General features: G+C 40.6%; 1 protein-coding gene across 9 annotated transcripts in view; it reads left to right on the plus strand.

The window, feature by feature from the left end:
- The window catches only part of R3HDM1 (R3H domain containing 1), a 103,915-nt gene that overhangs the window by 60,034 nt on the left and 21,353 nt on the right, over positions 1–22,528 (plus strand). For all 9 annotated transcript variants that reach the window (XM_074967271.1, XM_074967273.1, XM_074967274.1 and 6 more), the window contains one exon: positions 15,951–16,105. In XM_074967271.1, coding sequence (XP_074823372.1) covers positions 15,951–16,105 — 155 coding nt within the window. The remainder of the gene's footprint in view (positions 1–15,950; positions 16,106–22,528) is intronic.

Here is a 22,528-nt window from a genome sequence, read left to right on the forward strand (position 1 = left end):
AGGGCTACAAATGAGTATTTAGAAAGTATTGACACTGTTGTATTTTTCTGCTGTCCCTTTTTGATTTTGAGATACCATAACTGAGGAGGGACAGCATGATGATGATTTTTCTATATATAATCATTTGTGATTGAAGGTAACAGGTGCCAGACAAATATCACATCCTGATGACTTGGGCCACTTTATATTTATCAAATTCCTCCTCCTGGTTCTGGTAATGGGCTATTCTTCTTCTGTGATTGGATCTCTCTTCTACAAAGTCCCACAAGACTACATTTCTTCGTCTCCTCTTTGTTCATCTTGTCCTTCTAAGTCATTTTTAATCATAGCTATTACTTTTACTCTTATAATTAACTTGTCACAATTTCTGTGTGGCCAGGTAGGTTGAACTCCAGAAGTAGATTATTTTCTTTTGGGTCAAAGAAATGAGCAGGCTGAGACACAAGGGCTTAAACTTTCAAAAGTGACCAGTAGTTTTGAGAGCCCAACTTCAGACACAAACCCTTTGCAATCGGGTCTTTATATGGTATTTCGAGTTGGTCACTTAAAAACTAAGGCACCCAAAATTACTAGTCACTTGAAAATTTAGGCCAGGATACCTGATCCTATTCTGCTTGTATTTAGAGTTTATACAGGTGCTGTAGAATATGGTTATGAGTAGGTATAGTTAAAACCCTCACAGCTCCAGAAAACATCTGTATTTCCATATCCAGGTAGCCTGTTTCAATCTGTAACTGCCCCAGGATATTGTCTACTCTATCACAGTATATCACCATGTGTTAAGGCTGTTAATTAGATACTACCAATAAATCAAAAACTACCCCTTGTGCTGATACATCACCCTTTGATCTGTATAAGAAAGTTATTCTACAGAGCACCCAGATGAAACAATAATGGGCTCTGCAGAAATGTGTAATAACAATTTCCCTGCTTTTCCAAGTCAAAAAGATGTCTTCTCTAATTCCTTATATTTCAGAGTACCTTTGCTTATGAGGCAGTACTTCAGGTACTGCAAATGAGAAAAGACTTTGGTTAAATTCACTTAAGTGCTTGCTAATGTTACTGGGGATGCAGTGGTTTCTTATAGATTCTACCCACCTCAGATAATTTATAGAGTGACACATCTATGGGTTTCGTACTATATCTTGGCCACTTTTAATACACTATATTTTTAAAACCTTGACCACTTCTCCCCTGCCACCTTTCATGTCTGTATTGACCAACTAAACTTCTTTCAGCTAAAAGTTTTAGATAGAAGTGCTGTTTTTGAGCATGTGGAGTATCTGTTCAAACAACTTTCATTATCTTTATTTCCTTCCTTGAATTAAACTTCCCAGTTGCATCCAGCATCTATAATACTGGGGTAACCTCTGACTCTGAACTTTCTACTTTGTCCCAGATACCTTAGATCTGCAGATTTGCCTGTTGCTACCTCACAAAACTGTCTATATACGTACTCAGTTCTGTCAGCCTAAAGCTTTGTCGATGCATACAGCTCCTTTTCTTATGGCCTGCCCAGGGCTCAGTTATCTGTGGCCTGTCATATGCACTAATTCATGTAACCAGAAGTTGAGCTACACTGAGGGTAATTAGTGTGTTAATTATCTAGATTCTAAAAATACATGGCATTAAGTATGAAACCGAAGTAGTAGTAGTAAGCACTTCAGTTGTATAGTAACCTATAATTACCATTAATTTATGTGTAATATGAAGGCTATCAAGAAACACAGCCACAATGTAACTACAATGATATTAGGTATTATAAAGTATGACATTTTAAAAATGTATTTAAAATTGGACTTTTTGAGGGAGTAAATAAATTCCCATTCTCACTAAGGCCTAACCATGCCCTGGTTAGAGGGGGAAATTGAGTTATGATAAACAACTAAGAGTCAGGGGGAAATTGAATTATGACAACTTAGTGTGGAAAGGAGTTAGTTTAGATTTGTAAGGTTGGGTGAGCTTTTCTGGCTATCCAAGCTGAAACTTGTATGTATTTGATGCCAGTAAAATAGCACAGCTTAAGACTTCTGTTTGTATTTTCTCTGAGCAAGGTGTTCTCATTTCACAGATTGTTTACAGCGTGCTGCTGGGTTTTGGGCTTTGGGCTTTTTTCCTGCTTTTAAAGTTATGCATCATGGGCTCAGATTCTATTTACCTGCTGCAGTATCATAAGCCTCAAATTAAGCCCAAAGTTGCATGTTATATGAACAAAAATAAGAGAGATCAATTTTCCCCCCCTTTTGTTCATCTGCCTCACGTCTAGGTTATAATGAGACTGTGTAAATATGTTATCCGTGCATATTGAACCAATAAGCATGGTTGAGAGGAGATGTCATTAAGATGCTAGAGCATGGGCCAAGGAATCTTTTTTATTCCTAGGTTTGCTGCTGCCAAGCTGTGTGGCCATGAGCAAGTCATGTGTCCCATTTACCTACCTGTAAAACAGGTATTCTGTCAACACTTCCAAGGAGTATTATGAGGCTTAACTAATGTCTGTAGAGCACTTGGAGATTATTGCAACAAAAGTACTATACAAGTGCAAAATATTTGTGGGGGGGAGGTCTGGGTTTCACTGCAACATCATGCATTTTGTAATTTGCAAAGTCACCTTTTGCTAGCCAGGCCCTAAAATCAAGTAAAGTAATCAGTTTGCTGTTTTTTCGACAACAGAAGGAGGTTCTTTTTTGTGTGCTTGTCCATATATATATATATATATATATATATATATATATATATATATATATATATATATATATATATATATATATATATATATATATACATATACACACACATACATACACACACTACTGCTGTGTGCATGCTTTTGGTCAGCTGTGTCCGTTGGAGGGCCTGCCTTTTCCTTGAGTGTCCTTGTGCTTCCAACATCATGGCCTCTTTAGTGCTGGACTCACCACTGTTATCAGTAGTGAAGGTACTTCCTTTGGTACTGACCAACTCGCCTATTCCATTACTGAACAGGAGGAATACGCCTTCTCTTCCTCAGGCTCTGAAAATGGTAGGGAGGTGTCAACATTTCATCCTCTAGGAGCTAGATATCCAGAGCCGTATACACCAGAGAAGGAGTCAAGCTCATTTTTATTACTCCAAATGTAAGAGCTCTCAGAAGGACACCTTTGTGAAATGTATAGGGGTATCCCGCCCCATGGCTACCTGCTCACTATGCCTATCAACACCCTCAGCCTTATTGGGCACTGTGGGGATTTCATCAGCCTAGAAGACTAGCACCTGCATCCTGGTCCAGGGCTAGATCTTTCTTCACCAGCCCAAACTGCAGTGATGCCAATGGAACAGAGTGGCTAGGGCTTTGATGAGGATTTACAGACAGAGGACCATCCTATACTAGTGCCCATCTTATCCTCATTTCCTGATGAGGCTATATCTATATCTGCCTTCAGAAGACTACAAGATGTTCCAGAAAATTGGCTGATGCACTGAAGATTCCAGTGGAAGTTGTCCAAAAGAAGTCTCTCAAGCTCCTAGACATTCTTCACACCTCTGTGCCTGGACGACTTGCAATTCCCATCAATGAGGGGCTCTTAGAGCCAACTAAGTTATTCTGGCAGACTTCTTTGGCACCAGCATCAAAAAGAACAGATTGCTGATACCAAGTGTGTTCCCTTGACTTTGAGCAATTTTCAACACAACCTACACCTGAGTCACTGGTTCAACCAGAAAAAGTCAGCAGAAAGCAATACCTTGAGACACAGTCACACAAATTATTTGATGTAAAGCCAACAAGTGAGAATCTTCAATTACTAGGCCTTATTGGTGAAGTACAATTATTTTAGTTGGGACTCCTCCAAATTTTGTGACAGAATTCCTCAAGATGAGAGAGAGGAGTTTAAGTCCTTCATCTCAGAGGGACTACTTATTGCACATTCATCACTTCAAGCAGCCCTCAGTGTTGAAATCAAGGCATTCCGATCTATGGCTATATCAGTTGCCATGAGGGGATCCTGTTGGCTCCAATCCTCAGAAATCCTGTTGGGATCTGGAGCTCACCTCAATGCTCTTATGACTAAGGACAGATGGACAACTCAGGAAACCAATCTCCACATCAGTCTGTGGGAACTCAGGGCAGTCAGGAGCACCTGCCTTCATTTCCTACCCCTCATCAGGGTTATGACAAACAACATATCTTGCATATTCTATGTCAACAAGCAAGGATGAGCGAGATCCTTCCCTCCCTGTGCACCGAAGTAAGGAAACTGTGGAACTGGTGCATAACTCATCAGATCTGTGTCCTGGGTATTCAGAACACTGCAGCCAATGTTCTCAGCAGATGCTTCTCCCAGAGCTACAAATGGGAGCTAGGCAGTATATTCCAAGGATGGGGACTTCCAGAGGTGGCTCTCTTCACCACCTTCTGTTCAAGAGGGAGACTGGGCCACCACTCTTTGCGGGATGCCTGTCGTCCATTTTGGACAAAGGGTCTGCTCTGTGTTTCCTCCAACACCTCTGATACTAAAAGTGATGAACAAAATCAGACAGGACAAAGCCAGTTATCCTTATATTCCTGACTTGACTGAGACAACCTTGGCCCCCTTACCTGCTTCATCCATGCATCCAACCACTGTTCAAGCTTTGGCCCACTCTTGGTCTGCTCTCTCAGGCTGCGGATCATGTGCTTCATCCCAGCTTGGTTCCTCTGTGGTTGGTTCCTCTGTGGTTCACGGGATTAGAATCCTCCTGCTCTGCTGAAGTGCAACAGGTGTTATTCAACAGTAGAAAGAAGACAACCTGCACTACTTACCTGCAGAAATGGAAGAGATTCTTCCCTTGGTGTTGCCACTGCCACCCTCTGCCTGAATCTTTGCATCTTTCAGTCATCCTATATTACCTGTTGGATCTAAAGAAGTTGGGGTTATCAGTTTGCTGGATTTAAGGTTCATTTGGCCACAGTATCAGCCTTTCATCCTCCAGTGGACGAGTTCTTAGTATTTGCTCACCTCATGTTGTTGTCCAGGTTAATTAAGGGTCTGGGGAATGTCTACTCCCAGATTAAAGACCCTGCCCTGACCTGGGACCTCAGCCTGATATTTAGATGCCTTATGAAACCTCCATTTGAACCAATGGCAACCAGTTCTCTCCTCCAAGATCAGCCTTTTTAGTAGCCATCATGTTGGCTCATAGGGTTGGGGAGATTGGAGCCTTAATGGTAGATCTCCCCCACCCCACCCCCTTACGGTGTCCTTTAAGGGCAAATTCTTTTTACACCCACACCCTAAATCCTTGCCTAAGGTACTGTTGGCTTTCCAGTTGAACCAATCCCTTCATCTACCAATGTTTTTTCCAAAACCGCATAGCTCTCTGCAGGAGACATGTTTTCATACCTTTGATGTTAGAAGGGCATTGGCTTTCTACTTAGATACAAACAAACAATTTTGAAAGTCACCGAGACTGTATGTCTTCTTCACAGATAGATTCTGGGGGTCCACGGTCTCTTCTCAGGGACTGTCAGGATGGATATCTGAGTGTATTATCACTTGTTACGATACAGCAGGTGTTCATCTGCCCCAAAGGCTGATAACACATTCCACCAGATCACAAGTAACATCCACAGCATTCTCAAGAACCTGTCCTATCCGAGATACGTGGGGCTGCTACATGGGATTCAGTACATAGGTTTTCTAAACGTTACACATTGATTGATGCTGCCATATCTAATGCAGCTATTGGTACTGTGGTACTATTTTCAGTTCTAGACTCAATCCCGAAGTTCGCTCCCTCCATCAGGGATACTACTTAGAAGTCCCCTGAAGTGGCGCACCCGTAGGGAACACTCCTTGAAGAGGAGGTTAATCACCTTGTGCAGTAACTGTGGCTCTTTGAGATGTTGCCCTATAGGTGCTTTGCTACCCAACCTTTTCTCCCCTCTGCTTCAGACTGTTCTCTGTGGGGCATTGAGGGGGAGAAGGAATGGATGGTGGTTCACCCAGGCATCCCTATTTAGTCTCGATGTGCGGCACGAGTTAGCATGGGGTGCATGAACTGGCTGAACGGACAACTGTAAGATTAAAATCTCCGGTCAAGGGCCTGAGAGATGCATGCACACCTGAAGTGGAGCATCCTTAGGGACACACATCTTGAAGCACCACTGTTACTGCACAAAGTGAGTAACCTTTTCCTCCATTGATGGAGCTACCGTTGTTCAGGAAAGTGGTGGTCTTACCAACAGAAAAACCCCTTCTGATATGTAGTTGTGTCTACATTATGGTGATGTAGCTATGCTGGTGTAGCTTCTGTACTGTAGGCATACTCTTAAACAGGGTCTATGGACTTCTCAAGAAGTCTGGCTTCACATAAACGTTTTGGAGGTAAGGATCATTTGTCAAGCGTATATAGTTGTCCTCCCAGCTCTGAAAGATCTGACAATTCAGGTCACGACAGACAACACTACAACCGTGTTTATATAAACAAACAAGGGAAGCAAGATTCTGTATCTATGTCAAGGAGTGGTGAATCTCTGGAATTACTGTATCTGTCACAAGATTACTCCATTAGCCATAGATTTACCACAGTTGCAAATGGTATCACCTCAGCAGATAGTTTGCAAATGACCTTGTGTGGTCAATAAAAGGTACCATTACCCAAGACAGTCATCAGGTGAGATCATCTAACCATAGGCCTCTTGACCACCAGTGAAAACAAGTGTCTCGAGTTCTGCTCCACAGAAGGGCAGACACAAGGCTCTCTCTCCAACACATTACTGATCTCTGTCCCTAATGCATGCTTACCCTCCAGTTCCATTTTTCCCAAGAGTCATTGGGAAATTCAGATAGGGTATGGCCAGGATGATCATGATAGTACCAGCATGGCTGAGGTGCTTCTGGCTCTCTGACCTGAGGAAATCTCTGCATTCAGCCTCAGATCCAATTGCTTCTTCAGTCAGATGTGGTATCTGAGATGGCCAGATCCTCCATCTGGATCCATTGTCCCTGAACCTGGTGGCATAGATATTGGCCAGTTAACATCAGTAGAGAGGACCTGTTCAGGTGAAGTACAGAATATTCTCATCCACAGTAGAAAGGACTCTGCAAGGCTTGTTTATTTTGTCAAGTGGAAGAGATTCATTATGAGGCCACACCACCACTTGTCTCTGTTTCAAACTCAGATACCAGATACACTGGGATTACCTTCTATTACTAAAGAACATTTGGCTATCTGTAAGCTCCCTGTGGGTCCACCTCACAGCGATATCTGCTTTCTGCCTTCCCTTTCATGAGTATTCCTCATTTTCACACCTTACAGTAGCTAGGTTCTTCAAAGCCCTCATGCGGCTATTTCCCTCAGTTAGAAAGCCTCCCACTCCTTGAGATCTCAGAATTGGGCTGACAGGTTTGACGTGGGTTGATGGGTTGACTCTCTGAGCCACCTGCTATATGTTCTGTGTTCTATCTCTCCATCAAAACTGCCTTTGTAGTAGCAATAATATCTGCCAAAAGGGTAGGAAAGATATAAGCTCTTGTGGCAGAATCTACATACATAGTTTTTCATACAGATGTGGAGTAATCTTGGGACCTCACCCAAAATTCTTGCCAAAGGTAGTCTCAGACTTCGATCTCAGCCAAGTAATACATCTGCCTGTTTTCTTTCCAGAGCCATGTTCCAGCAGATGCTAAATTTCACATTGTAGGTATTCTTACAGTGCTGTCCTTACCCTAAATCCATATAGGTATGTCTCCCAGATTATCTGTAGTTTATGGGGATAGGTCATATCAACACAGAGACTTCATAATTGAATTTATACATGTATTAAGTTGTGCTATGAAATAGACAACTTAGACCCACCATTGAGAGTGTAGCTTCTTTGAAAAATGTTCCACTATTAGAAATACTTAGGGCATCTACCTGAGGTTCAGTGTATACACTGACTCAGCATTACTTCATAGAGGAAGCATCAGGCTCTGATCAGTGTTTTGGCAGGGCCGTCTTATCATCATTGTTTTGTAAACTCCGAACACCTCCTGTGATCGAGGTGACCGTTAGTGCATCCCCAACAGTGAAATATATACGGACAATCTTCAAAAGAAGAATCAGTTACTTACCTGTATAATATATATGGATGACACATCTCAAAGAACCACAGTTACTGTCCAGGTAAATAATTGTTTTATATTTCTGTTTGGAAACTTGATTGTATAAAATTGGTCCCACAGGATCTCCGTGCTATACAGAATGGTGTAACGACCACCTTCCCCTGGTGGCACATCCCACCATGTAGTTTCATGCAGCACAGACAAAGATAACTGGAATGTGCATTTTTATCATCTTACATTTTAAGTGAATGTAGTGTTTATATAAAGTATGGAGTTGAAAGTTCTCTATCCCCAAAATAGATAAAACATAAGGCAGCAGCACTGCAGATCCCAATGTACCTTAATCCTGACTTGGGGTACCACGACACTAGAGGTAGGAGGGTGATCCAGTCTCTAATCCCATTTAGTTCTTGGCTCCTCTGCTGAGCCTGCAAACAATAATACCAATTGTGGTGATGGATTTTATTTTGTCAATATCTGTCCAGTAAGTATTTAGACTGAGTCCACCAACTTGCTCCACATAGACCCTAGGTTCCACATGCTAGTATTAACCACCTGAGCAAGTCATGGACATGTGCCCCTGTTTTTTTTCTGGTGTCCTCTTTTTAGATTTGTTAGGTAAAAATTCAGAAGACTGCTATATTAAGTCAATACAAAGTTGTACCTAAAATGATTGGTCCTTATTTGCAGCAGCTGCCTCTGCGACATTAGCAGTGTGCCACTTGGATAATATAGCATGTACCCTACCAAACTGAGAATTAACACATCTTACTTTTAATTGTATTGATTAATAGCTGTCAATTTTATTTGTATTGTGAAGTTTTATAGTTATTAAAAACAACTTTCCAATGAACTGTTTCTTATTTTTGTACAAATATTTGTTGTTTACATTTGTGACTACTTCAGAGAACATTGTAACTGAAGCATATTTATTTAATGTTGTGGAATGGTTTGGCCTTTTTCATGAGCTGTTGGATTCGGGGCCGTAACACTGTCTGAGAGGGTTACATTTCTCACAGTGAACCGGTCTCTTTTTCAGCTGCTTCCTCACTTCCTTTTCAAGGGGTTTCAGGTGTGTGTTTAACTTGTATGCTGCCTTTTGATCAAAGAGTTTACAACCTGCTTGTCCAAAATGTGTCAACATAAAAAAAAAAAAACCTTTAGGAAGATGGTGCTTCAGCTAATCGAGGAAGTGACTCATGTCAGAGGGTGTAACTGTATTTGTCTAAGAGGGAGTTAAAACCAGCATCTGCTGTACAACCTCTAACTCTGAAAATTACCACTAGTTATTATTTGCATGAACTTTTCTAACTGAGTTGTTTTTGTTAAATGTTACTTTCATTGAAAAAATTATCTCTTTTAATGTGTTTTTCTGCATTAAGTGGAGATCTAGGTGCCATAAACAAGATTTTATTTAAGTTAACTGATAGATTAAAATATTATTTTTAATTACTTTGCTGAGCAAATATTAAGAAGCATGCGGTTTTATTGTAGCTGCTAGTTCAGAATATTTCTGAAAATAAAACCATCTGTTCCAGCAGGTGCCACCTTTTTCTGCTGAGTGCTGCATTTCTGTCATTCCACTTCCTGTGCCAAGGTGGAATAGTAAAGCTACAAAGAGAACCTTTTTTAACCCTCTGGGGAACCATCTTAGCAATCAATTTATATTGTCCTAGTTGTTCTCCTAAGCTTGCAAAATTAATTCTCTCTTTCTGGAAGTGCAGTAGAGACTGAAAAATATTCACAGCTACATTGCAGTTGCTTGGAAACGAGAATTTTAGTTTGCAGCACTATTGATTGCATCCATCATATTCTGTAGCTTCAATATTAATACAGTTACTCCCAGTATACTTCCTTTTGCGTGCCTTACATCATCTAGTCACCAAATACATTGAGGCATCTCATTTATTTAAAAAAAATCTGTAAGGATAGTTAAGCCATGGGAAGTTTATATATAGTTCAGAATCACAGATTTCTTCATATTAAATAAAACTGTAAGTGCTGTCTTTGGGAAGTCCCTTTAATATTGATTCAGAGTATGAATTAAAGGGCACTGATAGTGACAAGTTGAAAATATTTATGTGTAGTGCCTGTCTTGTATTTCGAATCTAATGCACAGATATACTGTCTGATTGTTTCTTTAATAATGGAACTAAGATTCAGCTGCATAATTTTCTGAAGCTAATATCCTAATATACTGACTGTCCTATCACATTCAGATTTCAGTGCTGCTCTTTTTCACAAACAGGTATGAATAAAACCAATTTACAGTGTTAATTCAAATGGCTGATAATACTCTGAATATTTCTTAATCATTTTTGTGAGTTTATCTGATGCCCTTTTGTGATCTTTCTAAATGAATACATGTTTGTGTTAATTGCAGTTTATATATGAACTACATTATGCTGCTTTTATCCTAGGAAGAGTCCGAATAAATTGATGTGCTATGTTCATGTATTGATTGAGAACATTTTGGTGCCAGTAAAAATACCAAAACCCAACTTGAGTGGCATAATGAAGACAAGTTCTATGGAAACTTCACCCACATATGCATGCCAATATAGCTCAGTCGTGATATGTCCCAATTGCAATGCAGTGTTTGGCTTTGCTTTTCACAAACAAGCTGTCAGTTACCAGGATGCGGGCAGTCAGGCCTAGTGTCTAAAGCCAGAGTCAGAATCTAATGGTTAGAGCTTGGGTGAGGCAAGGCAGGAGTAACAACCATGGTTTTCCTGTAAACATTCATTTAAATCAGTTCTTTTAACAGCTATCATTCTACCTAGTAGAAAGCAAATCCACCTTGAGCCCTTGTCTGAAATTTGCTGCTTCTGTTTGTGGGGCTAAGTTGGGGGGGAACATCATTTTATGTGGTCAGTTGTGGTCACAGGTGCAGTGTTTTGATTTATAAGGGTAAGGTTCTCTTTGCAGGACAGAAATATACTAGTTCTGTCCCCAGTGCTTGATCACATTCATCATGAAGTTACTATATTTCATGAAATATGTTGATTTGAATTGGTTTCAGTGGAATCTTGTTGACACTTTAAACAAAAATATGAGTGCTTTTATTAATCTGTTCTCAGTTGTTGTCCTTTAGAAATTGTTGTACTCTTAATTTAAAATATGTATTGGAATATGGAAATTGCCATACTAGTTTGCACTCAGTAGTTGTCTAGTCCAGCATCCTGTCTCCAACAGTGATCAACACCAGATGTTTCAGAAGTAGGTGCAAGAAACCCTGCAGTTACGCAGGTGTGGGAATGATCTCTCTTCCCACATTAGGTTTCTTCCAAAATTTGTTAGCATTAAGTATTGTAGCTCTGGATATTTTTGTTACCTATATAATGGATGAATTCAAACTGGAACAGGTACAGAGAAGGGCTACTAGGATGATCCGAGGAATGGAAAACTTGTCTTATGAAAGGAGACTCAAGGAGCTTGGCTTGTTTAGCCTAACTAAAAGAAGGTTGAGGGGAGATATGATTGCTCTTTATAAATATATCAGAGGGATAAATACTGGAGAGGGAGAGGAATTATTTAAGCTCAGTACCAATGTGGACACAAGAACAAATGGATATAAACTGGCCACCCGGAAATTTAGACTAGAAATTAGACAAAGGTTTCTAACCATCAGAGGAGTGAAGTTTTGGAATAGCCTTCCAAGGGAAGCAGTGGGGGCAAAAGATCTATCGGGCTTTAAGATTAAACTCGATAAGTTTATGGAAGAAATGGTATGATGGGATAACATGGTTTTGGTAATTAAATATTCATGGTGAATAGGCCCAATGACCTATGATGGGATATTAGATGGGGTGGGATCCGAGTTAACCAGGAAAGAATTTTCTGTAGTATCTGGCTGATGAATCTTGCCCATATGCTCAGGGTTTAGCTGATCGCCATATTTGGGGTCGGGAAGGAATTTTCCTCCAGGGCAGATTGGAAGAGGCCCTGGAGGTTTTTCGCCTTCCTCTGTAGCATGGGGCACTGGTCACTTGCTGGAGGATTCTCTGCTCCTTGAAGTCTTTAAACTACGATTTGAGGACTTCAGTAGTACAGATATAGGTGTGAGGTTTTTTGCAGGAGTGGTGGGTGAAATTCTGTGGCCTGCGTTGTGCAAGAGGTCAGACTAGATGATCATAATGGTCCCTTCTGACCTAAATATCTATGAATCTATGAATTATCTAGTCCCTTTTTGAGTGTTGCTGAGTTTTTATTAATTTTGAATCTGCCACCTTTTAAAATTCATTTAATATCCCCTTGTATTATTAGATGGGGAAAACTGATGCTGCCCTCTCTCTTCTATTAGCCATTCTTTATACTTTTTATCATGTCTTCTTATTCATCTCTTTGCAAAGGTAAACAATGCCAGTCTCTTTAATCTCTTTCCATACAAGTTCTTCCATGCTCTAAAAATGTTCATTGCCCTTCTCTGAACAACCTCTAATTCTACGATATCCATGTAAACATATGTATTTGTAAAAGGTTTTGTTTCTTACAGTTTTGCATGACTAGTCATTTGAATGTGTGTAAACAATGTGCTGTTTACATATAGGTATTTCTCTAGCTATCATCATCATGTTTTCTGAGCACCCTGTAAAATTAATGGTACATCACTTACCTCCAAAACATAGAAGGAGACGGGAGCAGAGTTCTAAGTTACTGAGTGAATTTGAGACACTGTTTCCAGAAAGGTAGAAAATACACTAGATTCTTCTTGAGAAGTGACCAGTACTTCAAATAGAAGAGCAGACTTTTATTGGAGCTGAGTCATTGCCATTTTTGTCCATATGGATTTTAATGAACTACTGAGTCAGCATATGCAGTACATCTGGCCTTTACACGCTGTTTCATTGTGTTTTGTATGTTCATCCCAGTATGATCCAGGTGTAATTCTCTGTGAAATCAGGCAAGTTTCATTGTTCTTTTTGTATTGCACATAGGTTTTTAAAGAAACTGGAAGTGGGACTGGCAGACAGATTTCTGAATTCTTCGTTATAGGCAAAGTCCCCGGTATGATTTTTACAGCTGTGTAAAATTTCATGTAGTTGCCCTTTTTATTTTGTGCTTAATTGTGCTCCATTTTAATTTTTAATTGATTCTTTAGTCCCTTAGGTGGTAAAGATAACCTTACAAATATGATACAGTGACATCAACCTACAGCATCAGTTACCCTTCGGTTCTATGCTGTCACCTTTTCTGACAGGGCTGCAGGTGCACCTTTGGCACTGTATGCAAATATTTAATAATCTGTATTCTAACAGAGAAGTAAAAAGTTGTTTGATCTCTGTTCACTGCCAGGAAAGAATTGGCTGACTGATGGCCAAAGAATCGGAGTATGTCAATTGGATTTGGCCTGCCATCAATTTCTTAATGACCTTTCCCAGAAAAGGGGAGGCTTAGAGACCAGATAATAGTTGGCAAGGTTATTTAAAATAAAGTGATTTCTTGCAAACAAGGGCTGAATTATTCTATGTTTGAGGGCTGCTGGCAGCTTGCCCTCTCTAACCTTGCCAATAATGAGCTTGGGTATCCCCTACTGGTTTTTGTCAATTGACTCATGGCTGAATGGCTCTCACATGCCACAAATAGAACCTCTTCCAGTTGGGAGCATGGATGAAATTCATCCAGGGAGCATGGTGTGCTTATACTCTTCTGTCATATTACTATTTTGGGAGCTCCTGAGGCTTTGACAGTTTTGTCCATGATGTAGACATGAGAGCTTCCGCCACTGAGCAGCACTTACCCTTGAATTTTCACTGCCTTTGTATTTTCTATATTTTTCACCCCCTTTTTGATTTGGTAGCATTTCACGTTCACTTTGCACACGTGTATATGACTACACAAGGTACAAGACAGTAGAGAATCGGGTGAAGTTGATTTAGAAACTGGTTGGAAGCAGACTTAGTTAATTAGATGACCTATCAGTAGAAATGGTTCCACTGAGCAGGATTTGCCTACATAACAGCAGAGGAGAAGAATCTCCTGACATCCACCTTAGCCTTGGCACAAGAACCTAAAAACTTTGTCAAGAGTCATCCTTCCATCTGTGCTTCAGTTTCTTCACCTCTCGCTTCGTCGGTTGCAGGTGATTGGTAAACCATGGCAACCTGTGAAGGTGATGCAAAGGGGAAGAGGTGCCTGGACCTCGTGGCATCTGTAATCATGGGCAACAAATGACTGTAATGGCCACACCAGACTGTCCATAGGCAGAAAAGTTTTGTCCCCAGAGAGCTTTAGAAAACCAGCAAAATCTATCAATATCTTTGGATGGACCATCAAAGCAATGCTATTTTATTATTTTATTTATGTGACCTGATCACAGTAGTAAAGACTAATGGAGTTTGATGTTGTGTTATAACACGCAACATTTTTCTTCAAAGGTTCTTGTGGTTTTCATAATCATTCTGATGTTAAAATTGTGGTATTTTTGCAGAAACTTCCTTAAGGGTTTTTTTAGTTTTTAAAAATTTAGGCTTGTTGAAAATAAAAGTGCTTCTGACAGGGAAAACTAAATAAATTCACTTGCTTACAAGTCAAATCAATGAGATATATTGTTTTGTCATTGATACAATGTGTAATTCACATTAGTATTAATGGGAGTTACATACATGTCTTAATGATAGAATAGCCCATTTATAGTGTTGTGCAAGCAGTTACTGTATAACCATCCGACATTGTTCAGTGGCACTTGGAAAATGGTAATTGTCTCCATATGGGTATTGCTGTCGTCACTGGAGACTAACTGATTTGTGTTTTGGTATTTCGTGGTGTAGACGAATGGATCCAAACGATCTTAATTCTCTGTATACACACTGTAAATTCCACTCTGACCAAGCTGCCAGAGTTGAAGGGCCAATGGTTTATTTTTATGTTTACTTCGATTAGTTGTTCCTTTTGGAGAACTCCTACTAGTACTTTTATAAAACCTAACTGTTCTTATTAGGCAACTGAGACTTCTCTAAAGCTGGAATAACCAGTTTTTAAAAGGACACAGCTGGGTTTAATGTTCATATATTTAAAGCAACAACAAAAAATTTCCTTACCAAAGATATGAATAACCTCTTAAAAATTAATGGAGTTTACAAAATCAAGCTTAATTTTTTGCATTATCGATTGCTTGAAGAATAAACACTAACCAACTTCCCTTTTTTGGTACAGTTTGTTTCTACTGTATTTCATTTTGAGGTTGTCATGTATGCCCCAATGCTGCAATGTCTGGATTGCAAAGATTGCAGGGGACTGTTTGTTTTTGTTTTTAATTTTTCATGTTTGCACTGTTTTACTCTAAAGTCTAATATCTAGATGAGGAGGTCTCTGAATTACTACATAAAATTGTTTCCCAAGTGTCTGGCTGGTGGGTCTTGCCCACATGCTCAGGGTCTAACTGATTGCCATATTTGGGGTAAGGAAGGAATTTTCTCTGAGGCCAGATTGTCAGAGACCCTGGGGGCTGGGTGGAGGTGTGGGTGGCATTTGCCTTCCTATGCGGCATGGGTCACTTGCTTGTTTGAACTAGAGTAAATGGTGGAGTCTCTGTAATTTAGACTTAAAATCAAGATTTGAGGACTTCAGTAACTCGTCAGAGGATATAGATCTATGACAGAACTGAGTGTGTGAGGTTTTGTGGCTTGTAGGAGGTGAGACTAAATCATGGTGGCCCCTTTTGGCCTTAAAGTCTGAGTCTTTACTCTTTTGTTTTTGTAAATGCTTGTTCTTCCAAAACATGAATTTGGGATTAAGTCTGGCCTGACATCCCTATAAGAAAGTTCTATTAGGTGTCTTAACAAAACTGCATAACCTTTCCATACGTGCATCTGTGTGTAAAACATGTTATAGATGTAATGTAATTGTTTTCAAAACAAGATTTAAATATTTGTGTAATTACAGGCTACCAAGTTATGCCTAACCAGCAGCAAGCCTACCAGGGGTTGGTTGGAGTTCAGCAGTCTCAGAATCAAAATCTAGTCAGTACCCAACACAACAATGTTGGAAATCAGATACAGGGTGTGATTGTTCCATACACTTCAGTGCCATCTTATCAGGTAAGTTATCTTTTCAGAACTTCCTTGTCATTTGTTTGAATTTTAAAGCAATTTTAAAAAATCTGAACAACTTTTGTAGGCTGAAAAAAGCTCCAGCAGGAGCTTAAGAGTATCTTTAAAAGGTAATGTGAAATGTCTGAAGCAGGAGCACTACAAATACACAGCTTTCCTTTTTAAATAGTTTCATGGAGGTTCTGAGTGTCACAGTCAAAGCATAGCATTAAATATGGTGCAGAGTACATGAAACCAGAGCTGCTACGACTTCTGCATTTTGTTGTTTGTTTTTTTCTTCTGTTACAGAAAAATCTCCTGATTAATTCTTAGAATTCCTAGGACTCAAACTTTGAAATCCCTATGAACCAAGCTTTTCCATTGTTTTAGGGGGGAAAGAGAACATTTTGGCATTATTTGGCACTATTGCAGCTATTGTCATTGCTAGTCTTCCTTGCTATTATGTGGAACTCAAGAATTTAGGCCATTTTCTGTCCTATCAAGTTAGTTTATCATGGAGGTTATCACTTAGTTTCTATAGCAGAGCTACTTCCCTTGATGGAATAATTGATATATGGTAAATGGGGAGCAGAGAATTTTCTATGTAGAATAATTATATTCTATGCCTCATGTAAACTTTTTCAGTCGCCAGCCCTCTATTTTGCCCAATCACATTATTGCCATTCTCTGATCCTCCTAAGTTTCATCTTAAATACTTGTTTCACTTTAAGAAGCACTGGTATAACCCTTATGTTAAGGTAACATTCTGAATGAAGCAGAGGCGCAAACATTTAATATTCAAATGTATAACTTTTCACTTCTAAAGCTCTTTTGATGCAAAGATCTTTTTAACACTACAAAATGTCGCTAAGTATTATTTCTGTTTTGCAGAAGGAGAAACTCAGACAGGTGACTTGCCTGAGTTCACACAGCATGACACTGGTAGAGTTGGGAATAGAGCAAAGGCCTTCCAACTCCCATTATGTTGTATTTTTTAAAAAGCCTATTTCACTAAAGCCTTTTTTCAACAGTTGCCCTGAGTTGGATCTGTTTAAAAAAACAACAAAAAAAACCCTCATGCTTCAATCCCTTAAAATGTTTTAGTGTAGAGCTTCCAGCATCCTGTCTTGATATTTATAGTCTGCTATTATTGCAATTAGTTATGTATAACTGTTTACTCATCCCCTTTGTGAAATCCTGTACAAATATTCAACACAGGCTAGGTCTTTAAAGTTTCTTGGGATTTGGCTCTTAATCAGCTTTTCCATAAAGATGGGATACATTGAGCATTCTTCTTCAAGTAATCAGCCACATGCATTCCACTCATGGTGCACATGCACCCCAGGCATGCAAGATAAGATTCTTTTGGCCAGCAGTGTCCATTGGGCCCCTCCACCTCCACACCCACCCGAGGGCATAAAGGGCAGAGCAGGCCCAACCATCGCTCAGTTGTTTACCACCCGTGGCAGTGAGACAGAACCCCTACAATGTCCACTTGCTTCTCTGTGGATGGTGCTAGTTTAGTGTCAGTGGTTAGTTAGACTTGTTGCCTTTTGGTAACACATGCAAAAATCTTATAAGGCTGGAACTCCCTCCCTGCCCTCTTCCTTACAGGAGTTCTAGCAAAACGACAGAAGTGAAACCCCCGGGGCTTAAAACCAGCCCTTTTGTGAAGCTTTAGTGCCACTTAATGGTGGGCACTTGAGGTGCCTGTTTTGTTTAGGAGAGGGGCATGTCCCCCCTCCTCTAAGCAGGCTCAAAAAGCTAGAGAAGCCCACTTAAGATTGTTCCTTCTGTAGTATTATATGCAAGCCTCCTTGGACGTCAAAAGGAAGGATTCGGCTAGACCTCAGTACTCCGGTCTGTCTGCTTACACAAGGCACGTGACTCATAATTCTGACTTGTCTCAAGCTCAGCATTCAAGGAGCAGCCAACTGCTGCCTGAGAAGGATCCCTCTGGTGCCCTAACTAACTGTTAGAGCAGGAAGTACCCACTAACCCTGCTGACTGCTTCTCTCTCAGTACCAGTCGTTCAGTACCTGGCACCTCAGTATTCAGCACTTCTCTACAGGCAACCTTGGAACTAAGTTCCTCTGTCCTCAGCACATCAATAGCTAGTGTGTTGGTACCTAGGGCATATACTGTGCCAAGTGATTTATCTGAGAGTCTGGTGCTGGCTGTCTTGTTCTGAGAGGTTGAGGATGGTGATAGCTAAGTCATCAGATCTTGAGACGTCGCTGTGACAGTTAAAGAGGGTATTTCTGGTACCAACTGCACCCACTACTCCGTTAAGGAGAGAACAACAGAGCCAGGGCACTTCTAAGAGGATGCCCGTTCCTTGACAGAGGTGTACTACTTCATCATCCCTGTCAGGGCATAGTAGGGACTCTTCACCTGCATACCCTTCTTCCCTGTTTGGGTAGCACAGTGGGAGAGACTCTGGGGAGCAATCTGAAAGGGGCAGTAGAGCTTATAGAGACCATCCCTCCTGGTGTCCCCTAACTCCCCCACCCATGCTGTATTAGCCTATTGGATGCCCTACAGGGGTGTATCTATATTCTATTTAGAATGTATTATTGGCCCTGCCAGCGTTTGATCGTTCTTCCCCGAAGAAGCAATATAGGCTGCAATAGCTGGCCGAGCTGTTTAGTCTCAGATTCTGGAAAAGCAGGAGGAAAGTGATGAGTAGTAGTATTTATAAGGGGAAGAACAACTCAAACCCATTGCAGTCTCCTCTTCCTCTCCCGACAAGGCAGTAAATCACCCAATGTCATCTCAAGTTGATGACTTCAAGGCATTCCAGGACCTCATCAGGCACATGGTAGAGACTCTATGTATACCTGTGGAAGTGGTGCAGGAGAAACCTCACAAACTCCTGGACATCTTGTGTCCTCCCATGCCTGGCAGTTTTGCCATGCCTGTACTGTTGGAACCTGTGAAAGACCTGTGACTCATGCCAATATCCATTCCATCCACATCCAAGTGAGCTGACAGACGGTCCCAAGTTCTTTATTCCCACCTATTACCAGCATCACTTGTGGTAGCTGCCATCTAAGAGAGGCCGAAGCAGCAGGGGCCTCCCAAATGTTAACCTAGGGAAAAAGACCCTAGTAGTCTGGATCTGTTCAGATACACACTCTGTCTGCCAGCTGGCAGATGCACATAGCTAAGTACCAAGTGCTTCTGTCCAATTACAATTATTTGAATTGGGACAAGTGTCTGAATTTGTGGGCAGGGTAGCTCAAGAACACCAAGAGGAACTAAAGACCATCATGCCCAAAGGACAGCTGATGTCTTACACTTCCTTACAGGCTACACTGGGTGCATCTGACACAATGGTGTGTACTGTGGAAATCTGTGAAGATTGGAGCCAAGGAGATCTTCTGAGACACCTCTATGTCCAAACAACAATTGAGGGCCTACCCTTTGAAGGCAACAAACTTTTTAATTTAAAGACAGACGAGGCTTTCCATTCCTTAAAATATCTAGGGTGCCTCTGCTCCCTGAGCCGTTATGTTCTAGATGGAGGCAAGTATTACCAGATATTTTCTTCAAGCAGAATTTCTCTGCCAGCTCAAAGGATCTCAGAACTGCCAAGAAAGAAGCAGAGGTTTCAGCAACAACAGCTCTGCCTTTTCCTCTACTGCTGCCTGTTTGAAGAATGTTCCTATTTTTGAACTGTGTAGGACAGCTACATGAACTGCAGTCCACGCATTCAGAAGACACTACTCTTTTGTAAAAGTTTCCACATTGGGTGCCTGCGGTCATTGTTTAAGTAAAACTTCTACTATCCATCTCCAAGCAAACAGACAACTGCTTGTTAGTCACCAACAGTGAAATCCACATGAACAATTGCTCAAAGAAGTAACAGTTATTTACCTTCATAGTAACTGTGGTTCTTCGAGATGTGTTGTCCAAATGGATTCCACATCCTGTCTTCCTTCCTTGCTATTACAGTATTTTAGCCCTGTAGGACTCTGTATGGGCGAAGGCACTAAGGGATAGTCGGGCCCACGCTGCCCTGTGTCCCCTTACGTGGCGGGATACATCTAGGGTGACAGGTATGGCCACGATGGACACTGCTGGCCAGAAGAATCCAGTCTCCCATGTATGTGGACAGCATGTCTCCAATAATGACAGTAATGTTCTTTCACTGCTCCCGGAATTCACCAACACATGGGTGTTTTTCATCCTGACATTTTTGAGGAATTTGGCTCGTCTCTCCATGAGGATTGTGCATCTCCTAGAATTTTTTCCATTTGTTTTTGTATCTGTATCTTACACGCATTCACCTGCACGTTTACCACTGCCACTCTGCAGTCCACACTCTTAAGGCTACCAGTTTATTTTCTGCCTTACCCTCCAAGCAAAATGGCATCAAATTTGCAACTCTTAAGTCTGATGGGCACATTGGTGAGTGGAGTTGGATTTCTCCCCTTGTCTTGGTCCAGCTTCAGAGCCCTCCCCATTTAAAACAAACAAACAAAAAAGGTAATACATCAGATCACAACAAAAAATGAAATTGGAGTTTTGGAAACCACAAAAAACAGTCTGCCTGATAGCTTGCTTGAGTCACTGCTACTCACAAGCATGTGACACTGCCTTCCTTCACCTAAATAAGGTGATATTTTACCTAGGGCTGTCAAGCGATTAAAAAAAATGAATCGCTATTAATCTCACTGTTAAACAATAATAGAATACTATTTATTTAAATATTTTGGATGTTGTCTACATTTTCAAATATATTGATTTCAGTTATAACACAGAATACCAAATGTACAGTGCTCACTTTATTTTTGATTACAAATATTTGCACTGTAAACAAAAGAAATAGTATTTTTCAATTCATCTAATACAAGTACTGTAGTGCAATCTCTTTGTCATGAAAGTTGAACTTACAAATGTAGAATTATATACAAAAAAACTAAAATAAAACAATCTAAAATTTTAGAGCCTGCAAGTCCACTCAGTCCTACTTCTTGTTCAGCCAATCGCTCGGACAAATAAATCTGTTTATATTTGTAGGAGATAATGCTGCCCACTTCTTGTTTACAACGTCACCTGAAAGTGAGAAAAGGTGTTCGCATGGCACTGTTGTAGCTGGCGTCACAAGAAATTTATGTGCCAGATGCGCTAAAGATTCATATGTCCATTCATGCTTCAGCCACTATTCCAGGGGACATGCGTCCATGCTGATGACGGGTTCTGCTCGATAACAGTCCAAAGCAGTGTGGACCGATGCATGTTCATTTTCATTATCTGAGTCAGATGCCACCAGCAGAAGATTGATTTTCTTTTTTGATGGTTCGAGTTCTGTAGTTTCCGGATCAGAGTGTTGATCTTTGAAGACTTCTGAAAGGATGCTCGACACGTCGTCCCGATCAGATTTTGGAAGGCACTTCAGATTCTTAAACCTTAGGTCGAGTGCTGTAGCTATCTTTAGAAACCTCACATTGGTACCTTCCTTGCATTTTGTGAAATCTGCAGTGAAAGTGTTCTTAAAATGAACAACATGTGCGGGGTCATCATCTGAGACTGCTATAACATGAAATATAAGGCATAATGCAGGTAAAACAGAGCAGGGGACATTCAGTTCTTTCCCAAGGAATTCAGTCACAAATTTAATTAACGTGTTATTTTTTTTACGAACGTCATCAGCATGGAAGTATGTCCTCTGGAATGGTGGCCAAAGTATGAAGGGGCATACAAATGCTTAGCATATCTGGCATGTGAATACCTTGCAATGCCGTCTACAAAAGTGCCATGCATATGCTTGTTCTCGCTTTCTGGTGACATTGTAAATAAGAAGAGGGCATCATTATTTCCTGTAAATGTAAACAAACTTGTTTGTCTTAGCAACTGGCTGAACAAGAAGTAGGACTGAGTGGACTTGTAGTCTCTGAAATTTTACATTGTTTTTTGAGTGCAGTTAATAAACCAAAAAAATCTACATTTGTAAAGTGCACTTTGATGACAGGTTCCACTACAGTACTTAGAATCATAGAATGTCAGGGTTGGAAGGGACCTCAGGAGGTCACCTAGTCCAACTCGCTCTTCAAAGCAGGACCAATCCCCAACTAAATCATTCCAGCCAGGGCTTTGTCAAGCCTGACCTTAAAAACTTCTAAGGAAGCAGATTCCACCACCTCCCTAGGTAACACATTCCAGTGTTTCACCACGCTCCTAGTGAAAAACTTTTTCCTAATATCTAACCTAAACCTCCCCCGCTGCAATTTGAGACCATTACTCCTCGTTCTGTCATCTGCTACCTCTGAGAACAGTCTAGATCCATCCTCTTTGGAACCCCCTTTCAGGTTGTTGAAAGCAGCTATCAAATCCTCCCTCATTCTTCTCTTCCGCAGACTAAACAATCCCAGTTCCCTCAGCCTCTCCTCATAAGTCATGTGTTCCAGTCCCCTAATCATTTTTGTT

This window comes from Natator depressus, chromosome 11, assembly GCF_965152275.1.
Source record: "Natator depressus isolate rNatDep1 chromosome 11, rNatDep2.hap1, whole genome shotgun sequence".
NCBI lineage: Eukaryota > Metazoa > Chordata > Testudines > Cheloniidae > Natator > Natator depressus.